The 17638-nt window shown below is 36.6% G+C and overlaps 2 protein-coding genes across 2 annotated transcripts in view; both read left to right on the top strand.

Annotated features, from left to right (window-relative positions):
* The first annotated feature begins 51 nt into the window (after positions 1 to 51).
* On the top strand, positions 52 to 7320 carry LOC141344577 (uncharacterized). Its single transcript, XM_073849457.1, has 4 exons — positions 52 to 429; positions 3270 to 3400; positions 3482 to 3599; positions 6582 to 7320. The coding sequence occupies exons 1-4, from the start codon at positions 177 to 179 to the stop codon at positions 7133 to 7135; spliced, it is 1056 nt and encodes a 351-aa protein (XP_073705558.1). The 5' UTR covers positions 52 to 176; the 3' UTR covers positions 7136 to 7320.
* Positions 7321 to 8903: 1583 nt separating this feature from the next.
* LOC141344568 (uncharacterized) overlaps positions 8904 to 17638 on the top strand; it is a 14385-nt gene continuing 5650 nt past the window's right edge. Inside the window, exons 1-4 of the mRNA XM_073849449.1 lie at positions 8904 to 9262; positions 9403 to 9533; positions 9636 to 9747; positions 11854 to 12048. Coding sequence (XP_073705550.1) covers positions 8989 to 9262; positions 9403 to 9533; positions 9636 to 9747; positions 11854 to 12048 — 712 coding nt within the window. The 5' untranslated portion in view covers positions 8904 to 8988. The remainder of the gene's footprint in view (positions 9263 to 9402; positions 9534 to 9635; positions 9748 to 11853; positions 12049 to 17638) is intronic.

Below are 17638 nucleotides of genomic sequence, written 5' to 3'. Positions count from 1 at the left end.
GTGTTTTACGGTAATTCATCCCATGATTCCTTTCAGCCAAACGCTATTTATGGTTTCTACAGAAAGATTGTGCTGAATATAGAGACAGTAACTGCCAAAAAACAGCTATATTAAGAGTACGTTGGAGCCTACATTTTCTCCAAACGTTTTAAAGCTTCCCGTAAACGACGGACATCATGAATGCTGCTGATTTTCAGACGCATTTAACATCCATAATGGAAATTCTGGCGAGAACCGCTGTTGCTGAAATTAGCAAACTTTTCGAGGAGAATTCTTTGTTGCTGCGATCAGAGATTTCACGACGTACAAGCGAGAATGAATCTCTGAAAAAGAAATGCCATTTTCTGGAGAACGAACTTCAGTCTGCACGGAAGAGCAGTGGGAAGATGAACGGGACACAAGCTCCATTCAGTCATTCGGAACTTACAGGTGATTTATAAAACGTGTTGCTAAATGTGAATATGCCCAAATTTAAATTTAGAGATATAGATGGTCCTATGAGGATGTGAAGGCTAATTAAAGACCTGAACTGGTGAAGTAAATGCTGTGTGGTCATACCCCACAAAGGATAATCTTTGTGCCCTTGAGTAACTTGAGAGAATAAATAGAATATTTTGTTTTAAATTTCATGCTTTCTTCAATTTCTGACATGTTTACGTTTTTCTGAGGGAATACTAAAATTGTCTAACTTTAGACCTGTTAGTCAGTGTATTTCTTAGCAAAATTTTTTTTTTTTAATTCTCCAGAGTTAATATTTAAGAAAGTGACATTATACAATTCTTTTTGTCTACTAAGTCCATACAGGAAGAAAGTTTCTCCCCTCTCAGTCATTTGCCTGTTTTATTACAGGCATATTTACACACAACACATTGTAGTCAAGCTCTAATCTCCAACTGATATGAGTCATTCTACAGAATTGGACCAAACTGCTGTTCCACAGCCAAAAAACACATTAAAAAACATTGAAGTATTTAAATCCTAGATGTTTACTAAGATCATTTTATTGTCTATTGAAACCCACAATAATATAAAAAAATCAGTAAGCTTAATATATATATAATCATAATTTAGTGGGTACTTGCAAATCCTTAAATTTCAACTTATGAAAATAGTGAAATAATTTGTGTATTTTTTTTCCATTGTTATTTTTAAAAGTTTTTTTTATTCTTTTAAAAACTGAATGTCATATATATATATATATATATATATATATATATATATATATATATATCAAGCCCGAAATTATTCACACCTCTGGCAAATTCTGACTTAAAGTTACTTTTATTCAACCAGCAAGTTTTGATTTGATTAGAAATGAGACATCTCCCAGAAGATAATAAGTTGTGATTAGGTTCCCTCGTCCACCGGCTGAAAAACACCCCCAAAACATTAGGTTCCCACCACCATGTTTGACAGTGGGGATGGTGTCCTTAAGGGTTGAAGGCTTCTCCTTTTTAATGCCAAATGAAGGCTACATCATTATGGCCAAACAATAAATTTTTTGTTTCATCTGACCATAAAACAGAAGACCAGAAGTCTTCTTCTTTGTCCAGATGAGCATTTGCAAAGGCCAAGTGGGCTTTTGTGTGCCTTATCTAGAGAAGTGGTGTCCTCCTTGATCTGTGTCCACGGAACCCAGCGGTGTGCAGTGTCTGTTGGACTGTCTGCCTTGAGATGTTGCCACCAGCAGAGCCCAGCTTCATCAGGATGGCCTTGGTGGTGATCCTTGCATTCTTTTATACCTCTCTCGCTTTTGGCTTCTGACCACGTCCTCTGAGATTTTTCACAGTGCGGAGCGTCTTGTATTTTTTAATAATACTTTGCACTGTAGCCACTGGAACTTCAAAACATTTAGATGTGGTCTTATAGCCCTTTCCTGACTTGTGAGCAGCCACAATGCACAGCCGCAGGTCCTCAGTCAGCTCCTTTGTCTTAGCCATGACTGTCCACAAACCAACAGCAGTTGAGTTAGCCTGTTGAGTTGATTAAAACAGATGTTCCCAATGAATCAGGGTAATTAGGATGCTTTAGAACAGCTTGGACTATTTGGAATGGTATAGAACTATGGATTTTCCCATAGACTGTGGCAGTTTGCAAAGGGTATGAATAATTTTGGACATGACACTTTTTGTTCAAATGTAAATAAAAGCTGAGAAATATTTTTTTCCACAATGATGCCTCTTGTGTATCGTCTTATTATCTTTTGGGAGAAGCATGTGTCATTTCCGGTCAAAAAAAAAACTTGAAAAACTTGGTTGAATAAAAGTAATTTTAAGTCAGAATTTGTCAGGGGTATGAATAATTCCGGGCTTGACTGTGTGTGTGTATATATATATATATACATACATATATATACTTTCTGAAAATACAATATGGCAATTAACTGCACAAATACTAGAAATGTGTACCTTGCATATTATACAATTTGCATGCACACAAGTTTCCAACTTTGGACCAATTCTGTAGACTGGCCCATATATTTAAAAATATACACTACCAGTCAAAGGTTTGGACAAACTTCCCGATTCTCTTTAATGGGGAAGTGTGTTCAAAACTTTGACTGGTAGTGTATGTATAGACGTTTGGTGTGATGTAATTAGATCTGTGCATGTGGTATTTATTTGTCATTTTCCCCTTGACCTTCAACCCCAGGTACAGAGTTGTAACAATGCATGTAATAAATAAATTTATGATGAGAAAAAATTATGAGGATGTTTATTGGTTGAGTGGAGTAGGAATGAACCCACAACAGTGTAAACTCAAACCTGTTTTGCAACCTAGTTGCAATTTACCACCTCAAATATAAATGTATTTGCTCAGCCTGTAACAGTTGTGATGTGCGTTAATGAACTTCGTCTGAGATAGTTCTCTATTGGTCCACCATCTATTCTACAGTAGTTGGCCATTTGCAAAAATGGAAATATAAGGTTCTTTGGGCTGATGCAGTTGTACTAATGAAATTACATATAAGCAAAATCACATTTTAGGGCAGGGCATATTTTGTCAATATGATGTGTAAAACGTATGCATTTTTTTGCGAAACATGGTAAAATGGAATGATGGAAGTTGAGTTGATAATAGACTTAGTAACAATGTAATAACAACTGGGATATTTAAGTACTATAATTAGTTTATTTTGGCCTGAGGTAAGAAATGCAACCTTTTCAAATGAAATTATATGTCAAAACTGCAAACACAAAAGGCTATGCTTATTTTTTTGGGGAATGACCTGTTTTATAGAACCTAACTATGGCCCACATGTTCAACAGACACTGAACGCCAGCCCACAATTGACAATGTCTTCGGTAAGGAATGGTGCATGAACCTCTGGAGACAAGAGGAATCAAATGTTGGTCAGAAGAATGACAAACACCTAGACTCTTCAATCAACCACACAGAGGTTGGTCTCACATACTGCATATGTTTTGTTTTTTTCTTAGAATACAGCTTACTAACTCCCTCTGTATGTTAATAAATATAGCCAATAAATGTGCTGGATGAAGAACCAGATGTGATTATGATTAATGAGGAGTCGCTGAAGGATGACGATTGCTCTGGGAAAAATAAACCTGAGGAGGATGAACATAGCAGCTTGAGAGGTTTGTGGAGAAAGAACTTTAAAACAGCTACTATTAGAAGGATAGTTCACCTGAAAATGAAAATATGCTGTTAATAGACCAATTCAGTTCAAACAAGAAAATGGTGGCAGAAAATGAAAGTTTTATAGTAGCAGTCTATGCAAGCCATGCAAAAAATAGAGTAAAAATATAAGTTTGAGTGTATATTTCATAATTTAGACTATTTTCCCTTACAATTACGATAATATCTCACAATTATGATAAGAAAAAATTACTTGTCATTCTCTCTTTTCTCCTCTGCTCAGAATCATGAGTGTATATCCCCTTCAGAATTGACAAACTTGCTATTGTTGAGTTAAATTAAAAAGTCTGAAATACAAGATATTTACTTGCATTCACGAGAAAAATAGCATTGTCAGATATAATAGGTACTGTAAATGTAAAATGTTATAGTTTAAATAGTATTCTATGCTGTAACTGTATAGTCGTGGCCAAAAGTTTTGAGAATTACATAAATATTGGAAATTGGAAAAGTTGCTGCTTAAGTTTTTATAATAGCAATTTGCATATACTCCAGAATGTTATGAAGAGTGATCAGATGAATTGCATAGTCCTTCTTTGCCATGAAAATGAAGTTAATCCCGAAAAAAACTTTCCACTGCATTGTTAAGAAGGCTTCAGGCGTCCAAGAAAGTCCAGCAAGCGCCAGGATTGTCTCCTAAAGAAGATTCAGCTGCGGGATCGGAGTGCCACCAGTGCAGAGCTTGCTCAGGAATGGCAGCAGGCAGGTGTGAGCGCATCTGCACACACAGTGAGGCCAAGACTTTTGGAAGATGGCCTGGTGTCAAGAAGGGCAGCAAAGAAGCCACTTCTCTCCAAAAAAAAAACATCAGGGACAGATCGATCTTCTGCAAAAAGTATGGCGAATGGACTGCTGAGGACTGGGGCAAAGTCATATTCTCCGACGAAGCCTCTTTCCGATTGTTTGGGGCATCTGGAAAAAGGCTTGTCCAGAGAAGAAAAGGTGAGCGCTACCATCAGTCCTGTGTCATGCCAACAGTAAAGCATCCTGAGACCATTCATATGTGGGGTTGCTTCTCATCCAAGGGAGTGGGCTCACTCACAATTTTGCCCAAAAACACAGCCATGAATAAAGAATGGCACCAAAACACTTGTGAAGAACAATGCATTTTCCAGCACGATGGAGCACCGTGCCATAAGGCAAAAGTGATAACTAAGTGGCTCGGGGACCAAAACGTTGAAATTTTGGGTCCATGGCCTGGAAACTCCCCAGATCTTAATGCCATTGAGAACTTGTGGTCAATCCTCAAGAGGCGGGTGGACAAACAAAAACCCACTAATTCTGACAAACTCCAAGAAGTGATTATGAAAGAATGGGTTGCTATCAGTCAGGATTTGGCCCAGAAGTTGATTGAGAGCATGCCCAGTCGAATTGCAGAGGTCCTGAAAAAAAGGGCCAACACTGCAAATACTGACTCTTTGCATAAATGTCATGTAATTGTCGATAAAAGCCTTTTAAACATATGAAGTAATTGTAATCACAGAAACAACTGAAACAAAGATCTAAAAGCAGTTTAGCAGCAAACTTTGTGAAAACTAATATTTGTGTCATTCTCAAAACTTTTGGCCACGACTGTAGGGCTAATATAATATGTCCCCTATGAACTTAAGGTTCAAAAAAGCATATCAGGGAACACAACTGTGGCTAGTCTTAAATAGCATGGGTATATTTGTACCCATAGCCAAAAATACATTGTATGGGATAAAATGATTGATTTTTCTTTAATGCCAAAAATCATTAGGACGTTAAAGGTAGAATGGAATGGAAAACTGTGTTTAGCTTGGCATAGTTGAATAATAACGGTTCAGTACATGGACATGACATACTGTGAGTCTCAAACACCACCATTTCTTATATAAATCTGGTGTTTGCAAAAGACCACCAAAAAATAGGTCAATTCCAACATAACACCGACTATTACGCAATAGTCCCGATCATTAATAGTTACGCCCCCAACATTTGCATAGCCCAATCATCAGTAACGTCAGTACATCAGTAAAACCACTGAAGGGACATGGTTAGCTTAACGTAGCGTAACCGTTTGCTGCCGTAATAAGGCGGAAGGCTGAATCCGCCTGCTTCGGCCATATTACGGCAGCAAACTTCCTTGACTATTACGCCGGAATGGAAGTGTAGTTCCTAATCTTATCAGCCTAGAAACTCGCAGCTTTGCATTTCCACCGGTCTTAGTACACGATATAACTACAGAAGAGTTTTAAAATACAACAAATATGGAAACTCGTTGGTCATTTTTGAATGCGATGCTATTTGGTCCAATAGGATTCAATGATCTATGCTAAGCTATGCTAAAAGTCATATCTCCAGAATAGGAGAACGGCTGAATGGATTTCAAAACGGTAAAAATCAACTTATTAACTCGGGGGGAGTTGGAGAATGAGCCTATTTCCTAAAAAAGTGGAGCGTTCCTTTAATCTTATCGGCCTAGAAAATTGAGTTTTATGAATCATCAAGGACCTTCTTTAGTGTTCTACTGAAGAAAAAAGGTCAACTACATCTTGGATGGCCTAAGGGTGAGTAAATTAACAGCAAATGTGACCCTAGACCCCAAAACCAATCATAAGGGTCATTTTTTGAGAGTTATAGATCAGCTTTCCATTGAAGCATAGTTTGTTTTAGGATAGGATAATATTTGGTCGAGATACAACTTTTTGAAAAATTTATATATCTACCGTAGGAAATGTACAAAATGTCTTCATGGAACATGATCTTTACTTAATATCCTATTGATTTTTGGCATAAAAGAAAATTTTGACTCATACAGTGTTTTGTTGGCTATTGCTATAAATATACCTGTGCTACTTAATACTGGTTTTGCAGGGTCACACATTTAAATTTTTGGGTGAACTATCTCCTTAATTTTATTATATTCAGATGTTCATATGTTATTTACTGAATTACAGAACCTGCAGTGACCAGGGACGAACAATGTGTCGCCCAAAGCTCTGATGATTTTATCACATACACGGTACCTTCAGATGACCAAGTCCAATCGAACGTACACCAGACACAAGCAGAAGAACAACCTCTAGATGGAGCTACACATGAAGACGCGACAACAGGGTCAGATCTGAACCCTGATGTTGGATTTATTCCTAATTACTTGAATTACAATGAGACAGTTACAGCAAGGAAGAAATTCAAGTGTGTGTTCTGTGGGAAAAACTTTGAGTTTTTAAGCCATATGACAAGACACATGCGAAAACACTCTGGAGAAAAACCTTACGTCTGTACAGTCTGTGGTAAGCGGTTTGCACAGAAAACATATCTCACAACTCACGAGCGCACGCATTCTGGTGAGAGGCCGTACGCCTGCATGGAGTGCGGAAAGAGCTTTTCTCAAAAATCCTCTCTGAATGTACATATCCGAAGCCACACTGGAGAAAAGCCATATAGCTGCTCACAATGTGGTAAAAGTTACGCCTTCAAAATCGCTCTAAGAACACACCGGTGTTAGAATATAAATAAATTGCTACTGAATATACTATACTTCGTTTTAGTATAAAACTTCTGGCTAGGTTATTATAGAATATCCTTGTTATCTGTTGTTATAAAATAACTGTAAAAAACTTGGAAAAAAGTAGATGAAAATGCTTGTAGTAAAGGTTGTTTGTTTACATGTGCAATATTATGACTATAAATAAATATGCTCACTAACACTAAACAGTCTCCTATAGTAATTTCCATTGATTAAACACTGAAATCTAGTTTTCTGATACTTTGGAAAAAGAAAAGGAACTATGGATTTGTTCTTTCTGTAACTTGTTGATGACCTTGATAGCTTGATATTTTTATTTTGGCTTTCACCCTTGCTGAAGTATTTTACATTGCACCATTGTTTTTATCTACTTAACTGTTTTCTGATTCAAATATTCGTTTTTTTTTTGTATCAATGGGGTAGTATTTTTACAAATAACTAGTATATTTTCGGACTCAAGTAGATCATTAAATGTTATCATATCTAAATCCTACATGTGGTTAAAGTTTTACATATTACATTTTCAACTGATTTTATTAATATGTGTGTTTATAAAGTACCAACAACTATATCTAAAATGCATGTTTGAGGCATGATAGCCAATCAGTGAACTTTAATTTATTACAATTGTTTATCATATAGTCTGCACACAATACAGTCGATCAAAATAAAGCAAAATCAGTGTTGGAAAAAGTTACTTTTAAAAGTATGCATTACAATATTGTGTTACTCCCTAAAAAAAAGTAACTGTTACTCAGTTACTTTTTATGAAAAGTAATGCGTTACGCTACTTTTGCATTACTTTTTAAATCTGGGCAGGGCCTGCTTGTTTGTTTTTAATATAAAAAGTTCTATTTTTGGCAAATACAAAAGCCCTTTCACACTAAAAATTTACGTCTGTACAGTAGAAGGCAAATAAATAAAGTTCAACACTCCTCAGAAATAAAAAAAGTTTATCTTGAGTAATTTTTGCTTAGTATGGTTGAACTGGATCACTGAAGGTCAGCAGCAAAGACACTGGTTAAAAAATGGGATTAATATTATTATTTGTAAAATTTAATTATTGCAGGTTTGCATCACATTCTGAGAATTTCCCTGTTTTTTATTCATTTTGAGGAATACTAAATCTTTTTATTTGTGAGTGAGAATATTGATGCATATTCACATTTATTCTGGAACTAAAGTAACATCTTAGGCTACAGATTTCTCTCAACATGGAGAAAGGTGAGCTTTCAATAAATAAATGGGAAAAGGGTAATTCTGATATTTTCTTGTAAATTAAAAAGTAATTGCGTTACTTTACTAGTTACTTTAAAAGTAATCTTAGAACTCGCGTTGTAATGCGTTACCACCAACACTGAGCAAAATACACAACAATGGATCCAATCATTGGGTGTGTGAAATATATAATAACATTTTTGACATACAATCTTTAAAATTAAATAAAATTTGAATTGTGAAGATATAACCGACTCCGCTGAGGTATGCAAGGCCGATTTTCACAATCCAATGAAAAACTAATCCCACTTTCTGCCTCTGATAAGCCATTTCACACGGAAACATCACAATTTCATCCATTTTATGTCACTTTAAAATGTTTTTTGTTTAGGAGCAGCCAAACAAGTAAACCGAGATAACGGCATTCCGGGTGAACTATTGAACAGAAACGTCTACACGGTGGTTTACGGTAATTCATCCCATGATTCTTTTCTGCCAAACGCTATGCTTTGTTTCTATCTACATAAACAGCAAAGGTAACACAACGCCATTGTTTGTTTGAGGTAGAAATAAACATCTATACTAAGGCGTTAAGGGTCGAAGGGCGAGTATTTATGTCTTTAAAGATGGACGTCATGAATACCGCCGAATTTCAGACACATTTAACCTCCATAATGGAAACGTTAGCAAAAACAGCGGTTGTGGAAATAAGCAAACTTTTCGAGCAGAATGCATCTGTTCTGCGATTAGAGATTACACGGTTTTCAAGCGAGAACGAATCTCTGAAAAAGAAATGCCATTTTCTGGAGAACGAACTTCAGTCTGCACGGAAAAGCGCTGGAAAGATGAACGGGACAGAACCTCCGTCCAGCCATTCGGGACTTACAGGTAATGTTCAAATAGTTCCTCTTTTCACATGCACAAATCGATATCTGTACAAATGCTGATGTCAAATGCAAGAAGTGGCGATTTAGCCCCCACGTTGTGTCTCTGACTCTGTTTCCACCTAATGCTCACATGTTCAACAGACACTGGACATCGTCCAGCAATTGACAATGTTTTCGGTAAGGAATGGTGCATGAACCTCTGGAGACACGAGGAATCAAATGCTAGTGAGCAGGAGGACACACATCTGGACTCTCCAGTCATCATTGGAGAGGTTGGTCTCACATAATGTTGTTTTAAACATGTGGAGTTCTCTTAAAAACAGAAAACAGTCAGAATACAGCTTACTAGTTCTGTTTTATTTTCAATCCTTTAGCCAGTGAACTTGCTGGAAGAAGAACCAGACATGATCATGATCAAGGAGGAGGCATTTGAAGATTGCTCTTCAGAAATAAACGAGGACGACCAAGATAATATCAGTGTGAAAGGTATGCAGAGACAACTATTAGTTGGTCATCACTCAATCACGTTTGATTTGGTTAGTTCCCCTGATGCGCAGCCATATTGAAGATACTCAGATGTAAACAACAGCATGGATTGCACGGTTAATGTACGACTAGTACGTTGTTCTGATTATGCTGTGTAAACCATGCAAAAAATGTGTGGAAGCTGCTAAATCATATAGAGAAGGACCTAGTAAGCAGGAAAGGGCGCAATATTTTGACAAACTAAAGTTAATAGGTGGTAAAGATACGTACAAGCAGTATTAAAGAAGATATTAGCCTAATATTTCACCTACCTGAGTGGAAATAAGAACAAACTTGAATGTTGTCAAGATTCTTGCTCTGGAAATCCTGGTTCGGTTTAGCCAACCACAAACGCCGTTTGTTCCTCTGACAGTTTTTTTTGCACTCTACTTCTTGATTTGTTAAAACTTTTGCCAATCTATAGTACTCAATTTTTTTCCCAGTCTGCCTGATTAATATAGCCTAAAACATGACTATAATTGACCATTTTCAGCAGCAGTAATCAGCAAAATATACAAGTTTCCTTTGGTCCAGTGGCATTGTTTACGTTCAGTGCCGCCAATATGGCCGATTGATGACGCGTCGTGAAAACATTTTATGATTGATTTCCAATTTCCATGTAAACTAGCAAATGACTAGGAAATGATCGTTTTATATCTGGAAAGATAACATGTTTTTTTGATTTATATGTCATCTGAATACATCCATTGATGTATGAGCGAGATTGGAGGTTCTTAGCAGTGCATATTACTAATCAAAAATTAAGTTTTGATATATTTATGGTTGGAAATTTACAAAATATCCTCATGGAACATGATCTATACTTAATATCCTAATGATTTGTGGCATAAAAGAAAAAATTTTATTTTTGACCCATGCAATGCATTTTGGCTATTGCTACAAATATACCTGTGCTACTTATGCGATCTTGGACCACAAAACCAGTCTTAAGTCGCTGGGGTATATTGTAGCAATAGCCAAAAATACATTGTTTGGGTCAAAATTATTGATGTATATATGTGACCCTGGACCACAAAACCAGTCATAAGGTTAAATTTTACAAAACTGAGATATATACATCCTATGAAAGCTCAATAAATAAGCTTTCTATTGGTGTATGGTTTGTTAGGATAGGACAATATTTGGAAATCTGAAATCTAAGGGTGCAAAAAAATCAAAATACTGAGAAAATCACCTTTAAAGTTGTCCAAATTAAGTTCTTAACAATGCATATTACTAATCAAAAATTACATTTTGATAGGTTTACAGTAGGAATTTTACAAAAAATCTTCATGGAACATGATCTTTACTTAATTTCCTAATGATTTTTGACATAAAAGAAAAATCAATAATTTTGACCCATACTATGTATTTTTGGCTATTGCTACAAATATACCCCAGCGACTTAAGACTGGTTTAGTGGTCCAGGGTCACATATGTATATACTAGGGATGCACCGATACGAATCGGCCGATCATGCTTGCGCGTTTTGTCAGTAAAGCCGGTTCTGTAATCAGCGGTAAATGCCATCAGGTGCGTGATTTCACGTTGAGCCGTATATACTACACACAGCCGTTGTTTACCGACGAGCTGCGCAAATCAATGTTCATTATCAGTGTGAATGTGCGCAGCTCGTCAGTGAACAACGGCTGTGTGTAGTATATACGGCTCAACGTGAAATCACGCACCTGATGGCATTTACCGCTGATTACAGAACCGGCTTTACTGACAAAACGCGTAAGTGATCGGCCGATACGGATCGGTGCATCCCTAGTATATATCTCAGTTTTGTAAAATTTAACCTTATGACTGGTTTTGTGGTCCAGGGTCACATATGTTAAACATTCTTAACAGTAGCTGAAAATCATGTATCATCCAAAAAAAGCAAAAAACATGCAATTGCCAGGTGATGTGTTTAATACATTGGAAATAACAGATGCACCTCAAACATAACATCCAAAATTTAAAGGTAACACTAATTATTAACAAACACATTTAATTTGGTTTAAGCTTAGTTCTTATTATTGCAGCCTACCTTAATTGTGTGCTCTTTTCCACCACCTACAGGTGCAGTCCAAGAGGAAATCAAAAAAATTCTCCCAGAGTTGGACTCAAACAAACTTCAAAATGTGGTCAATCATCTTTTGATAATGGTGGGTGTGGAGAAGATAGAGGACCTTTCCCTAGTAGAGGTGTCAGATCTTCAGGACTTTCTGGAGCCAATACAGAGTCGCAAACTTGTGAAATCATTCAGACAAAGAGGTAAGAAACAAACTTAAGGCCTATTGCACACTATATGGTGTTGCCGCATCTTGCACTTCACGTTGGTGCCCACACAGTGTTCACTATTACATCTTTGGCACAAAGGGTTCTGCCAACCTCTCTCAGAACTGGCCCGTGTGGCCACTTAATGTCAGAAACTGACACCTACAGATGTGGCTTTTGAAAACAGGTATTTTCTTTAGGTGTCTTTACTGAACATTAGACTTTTTTGGTTTTATTACAAACTCTCACAGGTGCAACCTTCCTACAAATTTAGCTAATGGGTTCAAAGTGGGGTTACAGGTATTTCTGGTGGGTGCATATCTTATCTCTTTGTCACAGAATTGAGGGTGGTGTGTCAAAGACTATGTGTGAAAAGGGGTAATGTCTCTGAGGTGGTAATGAGGCCGTGCGACGTTGTCAGAGCAATCGTCAGTGGTCAGTGATAAATATAGAAACCAGCTGGGTTCAAAACCACAATGTTTTTAAATTGTATGTACTAATCTGTCAAGCTTTGCTCTTGGTAGCAAAGAACCACCTAATCAACCAATGCACTAAAACAAAGCTTTAAAACTTCACAGAATGGAACGTAAAGCACATCTAAAATAAACAGAAAATAACTGAATTCAGTTTTAACTATAAAGATATGACAGTATGATATGATAATCATTATAATAATTATATTTGATAAAATATCTAGTGATGTAACGGTATTATCAATATCGTCTTGATATCATTTCACAGTTAACAGTGTAAACATAGCCTTTTTGTTTTTAGTGTAGTGTAGTCTAGTTTTTAAAAAATATTTAAACTTCTTATTCTAACATAAAAGTTCTTTAAAATTGTGTTTTGGTCCATTTTGCTTTGGCACAGTATTGAACTGAAACTGAAAGCACAATAGGCTTCTCTTTATCTAGTTGGTTTTTGCTGTGCATTTCAAAGCCAAGCGAGCACTTTGTTCATGCGATCAGCTTGTGGTCCGGTGTTTTCCACTCCTCAGAACGGCTCAGTTCACAGTGAATGCAGTGAACTTGTTTATTGCTTCTGCTGTGAATTTAGCACACGTTTGGGAACACAATGGCCACCAGTTATGCTTTATTTTTGCGGCAGATGATTACCGCATTTCAGTAGATTTGCAGTCAGACGCCTGTTTTCACTAAAGCTGGAGTTTTCCATCAAAATAAAAGCTTTAATGCTGTTTCCGTCAAAATAAAAGCTTAAAAGTGCAGTATGAATTGCTGACAGCTAGTGGTTTAAATGGGTGCAGCGGCATTACTGCAGTCCAAATTCACAATATCTCTTTCAAGTGTGGAAATTAGGATAGAAGTATTGTACAGTTCCCTGCTGTAGTGTAAAGCAAAAATAATATGCCTGAAAAAATATACATTTAAATGTATTTTACAGTGTAATTGTTTTACAATATATGGCTATTTCTGTTAAAGGAATAACAATAATATGCAATTGTTGTTGTTATTATAATATTCTAATTTGTTTGGCTTCCTGAAACATCAGTGTGAATGTAATTTATATCTTAATACCCATTTAAAGGTGAATTTGAAATGCATTTTATAGCCGTTAATTTGGTTGTTTGTATTTAGAACAACATAAGCTGTATGTTGTTTCAGGTGTCGTGTCTGCAGCGTCTTCATCTTCTACGGCCTGCACTTTTTACCAGCGGTCATTCAAGAAAATTAAATCTGAACCCGATCACGATCTTTCATTGGGTTCAGCAACACAAACTAGCTGCCCACAAACTGTGATTTCAACATCCGATGAAACATCCAAGTTGGTAACGTCAACGGTTTCTCCTGCATCCAACCCTTCATCCCAGTGTTCTTCAGTGATGTCCCCGTTTGATTTGAAAGTGCCAGAAACCGCAAACACTTCAAGTTCCCGGCGTCGTGTTCAATGGTCTAGTCATCAGGCGGTGATTGTACCTGACGTGTGTTTAAACCCAGTTTCCATGAAGAAGGAAAAAATACTCTACATACAGTCAGCTGGAAAAGATGGGAGACCGAGGCCAGAACGCTTTGCTGTGCTTCTGTTTAAAAGTCTAGTACCACATGACGTTTACAGGGAATGGTCAGGTACTGTTAACTATGATGGCTCCCGAGGAAAAAATGCATTACCTAACAACCTGCGCAAAGCAATAGCAGAAATAGTTCGCCGGAAATTTCCCAACCCTGCACCCCGTGACTGGAAGATGATAAAGGATCGGCTTAATGAACTTCTCCGTACCAGACGACTCAATTTCCCGCTTTTTTAAAGACTTTGCATTTTACTACTGTAATAGCTAAAACATTCACTATTACTTACATTTTTACTTGTGTGTGGGGGAATGCTGTGGGCCCCCTGTGATTAAATCCCACTTTTTAAAACCCTCATTTCATTCCCAACTATTTGACTATCTCTAGAAGTGGTGGAAAGTGGACAAGCTCAGAACATTTTAGACCTTATTTACACCTGTATCTGTTGTCCACTTTTGATCAGGTAGACCAAAATGCATCCGCTGACCATTTTTTCTATCGTTAAACTAGCAAAAGTGGATTCGGACACGCTCAGTGCACCTGCGCTGTGCATTTCAGACCACGCACTAATAGGACCCTGAAGCTAAAAAAAAAAAATCGGAATCTGTGACCCTCATAGGCTGTATCCGAAATCGCCCCATATACCCTTATTCACTATTCCCTACATTAGTCCACTCGTACAGTTCACTTGAAGGAGTGAATGAAAACGAGTGAGTGAATTCGGACACTAAGTGCACCGGAAGGACTGCCGCTTTTGCATAGTATTGCTTACTGTTTAACAATCATTTAAAACGGACAGTTTGAGTAGTAAGATTAAAGGATTTATCTTGAACTATGTCTATGAATTTACGTATAAACCCTGGTTAAACAATTTAATAATCAATTTACAACGAATTTGTACCCGCCTTGTAAAATGAACGGATGGATGATTCAGCTGCGGGCGCCATCGTCTGGAGAGACGCGGGAATTCCGTCGGTGCGCGACTCTCACAGTGCATTATGGGTTATCTCTAGCTGTTTAGCGTACATCGGTTGTACACTCGTTTTTGCGGTGCATTGTGGGATGGAATGAGTGCACTCGAGAAAGTCCACTATGGTTTCGAACACCACTTAAAATGGCTGTCCCCTCAAATAGTGCCCTATTTGAGGGTATAGGGGGCGATTTCGGATACAGCCATACACTACACGATTTTCTATGGAATCTGACATCTCAAATCTGCAGACTCGCTCTGACTTTCGACAACTAGCGTCAACTTCTCCAAACTGTAAAAAAATCTAAAGGAAAATCAAAGGGCAAAATTATTGTAGTGTATTCCAGGCTTTAATGTCAGGTGTAATCAAGGCCTAAATGTGTAGAATTTTGGAGTAAAACTAAAATGGGTTGTGTTCATTTGAGTAAGAGCACAAAGTGCTCATCATTGAATTTGTCTCAGAATATTATTAGGTTACACTTAAGTTTAAGATGTCCTGTTACAGTGTAATTATACATTTAAGTACTGAGTAGTAATATGTATAGTAAGCACATGTAACGTGTAACAAAGGCACCTTAAAATAAAGTGTTACTTATTACTATTGTCATCACATCACATTAAAGTATCAAATACTAAATCTTGTTTTATTAGAGTTGTAATTTCAGTTACTGTGTGAACATAACCTCTTTTTTTTTTTTTTTTTTTAGCTTTTTGCTGTACATATTGTCACCAAAATATGGAAAACACAAAAATATTGTCAAATCTGATTTTGAATATTTTGCTAATGTTTAAAATCTGTTTTTGGTTATAGCTTTAAAAAATAAAATATATAAATGTATACATTTTGTTTTCTAATTGTGCTATTTCTGCATTTACTGCTGAAATGGTAATTTGCTTTTCATGTTTACACCGTCACCATAACTGACTTTGTTTATTCATTCAAGACGCTTATTTGCTTTTGTGCCAGAAATGTATAAAATATATAAAATACAGCTCTGATTGAGTTAGAAATTATGTCCTTGGAATTTGCATTTTGGAACATCTTTTCTAACACTTTGAGACATGCCATGCTGTCTAACATTGCTTGACAATGCATGAAATTATAAGATTTTTTTTCACAGGTTTTCAAAGGCCACATCTGTTGAAATCTCTATCTCTTGAAAGCTTGTTGAGAGATGGGCTATTTGCAGTTGAGGTTAAAAATGTACACCTTGCAGAATTTGCAAAAATGTTAATTATTTTACCAAAATAAAAGGGATCATGCAAAATGCATGTTTTTTTTATCTAATACTGACCTGAATAAGATACTTTGCATAAAGGATGTTTACATATAGTAAATATGTGAATTTATAAAAATGACCCTGTTAAAAAGTATATATACATTTAATTCTTAATACTGTGGTGTTACCTGAATCATCCACAGCTGTTTTTTTGGTGATAGTTGTTCATGAGTCCCTTGTTTGTCCTGAACATCTAAATTGCCTGCTGTTCATCAGAAAAATCCTTTAGGTCCCACAACCCTTTACAACAATGACTGTATGATTTTAAACCTATTTTTTCACACTAAGGACAACTGAGGGACTCATATGCAACTATTACAGAAGGTTCAAATGCTCACTGATGCTCCAGAGGCAAACACAATGCATTAAGATTCTGTGAAAACTTTTTGAATTTTAAGATCAGGGTAAATTCAACTTACTTTGTCTTCTGGGAAACATGCAAGTATCTTCTGTAGGTTCTAAAGGGTAGTACTAAATAGAAAAAAATGTGTTATTTAGAAAAAATAGGACAAATGTACACCTTCATTCTATCCAAAAGTTTACACCCCTGGCTCTTACAGGGAGTGCAGAATTATTAGGCAAGTTGATATTCTTGTCATATTTTTTTCCCAAGCACATTTGACCAATTCCAAACCACATCAATCTTAATAACTACTATTAATTTTGTATTTAATTATTTATAATTGATATATAATTGTCCATGAAGGCTGGAAGTGAAAAACTCCTTATTTTCAGGTGTGCAGAATTATTAGGCACATTTTCTTTTACAGATAAAATGAGCCAAAAAAGAGATTTACCTCGGACTGAAAAGTCAAAAACTATTAATTGCCCATGAGAAGGATGCAATACTAATGCAATACTGCAATTTGCAAAGTTAAGGCATGACCACCGGACAGAAAAACGCTTGTTGCATCTGCATTGTCAGAAAAAACAGGTGGAGGAGAAAAGATGCATGTTATTTGCAAAACAAGTAAGAATTAATGTTAAGAATCAGATATGAAACCATCAGGAACCATTTAGTCTCCAGCGCCACCGTTTTCCAGAACTGCAACCTACCTTGAGTCTCCAGAAGTGCAATGTGTCAGGTTCTCAGAGACTTTGCTTGGGCAAAAAATCCTAAAAAATGACCCTCAATTAATAAGGATAACATTCTGAAGTATTGTCAAATACATACAGATGTTTTTTTTCTAGGCTTTATAGACAGATGAGTTGAGAGTGGCTCTTGAAGGACCAGCACCACATCCTCTTGTAGCACTCTTTCAAGTTTATCCTCCAGAATCTGGCAGTAAGTTTTGGGACTTCAGTTTTAGTCC

This window comes from Garra rufa, chromosome 1 (genome assembly GCF_049309525.1).
Source record: "Garra rufa chromosome 1, GarRuf1.0, whole genome shotgun sequence".
Lineage (NCBI taxonomy): Eukaryota > Metazoa > Chordata > Actinopteri > Cypriniformes > Cyprinidae > Garra > Garra rufa.
This window is presented reverse-complemented; position numbering and strand designations above follow the sequence as displayed.

Coding starts and splice junctions, on each gene's coding strand:
- LOC141344577 (XM_073849457.1), top strand. CDS start 177: ATGAATGCTGCTGATTTTCAGACGCATTTAACATCCATAATGGAAATT. Junction 3,401..3,481: donor CTTCAATCAACCACACAGAG/GTTGGTCTCACA, acceptor TAATAAATATAG/CCAATAAATGTGCTGGATGA. Junction 3,600..6,581: donor TGAACATAGCAGCTTGAGAG/GTTTGTGGAGAA, acceptor ACTGAATTACAG/AACCTGCAGTGACCAGGGAC.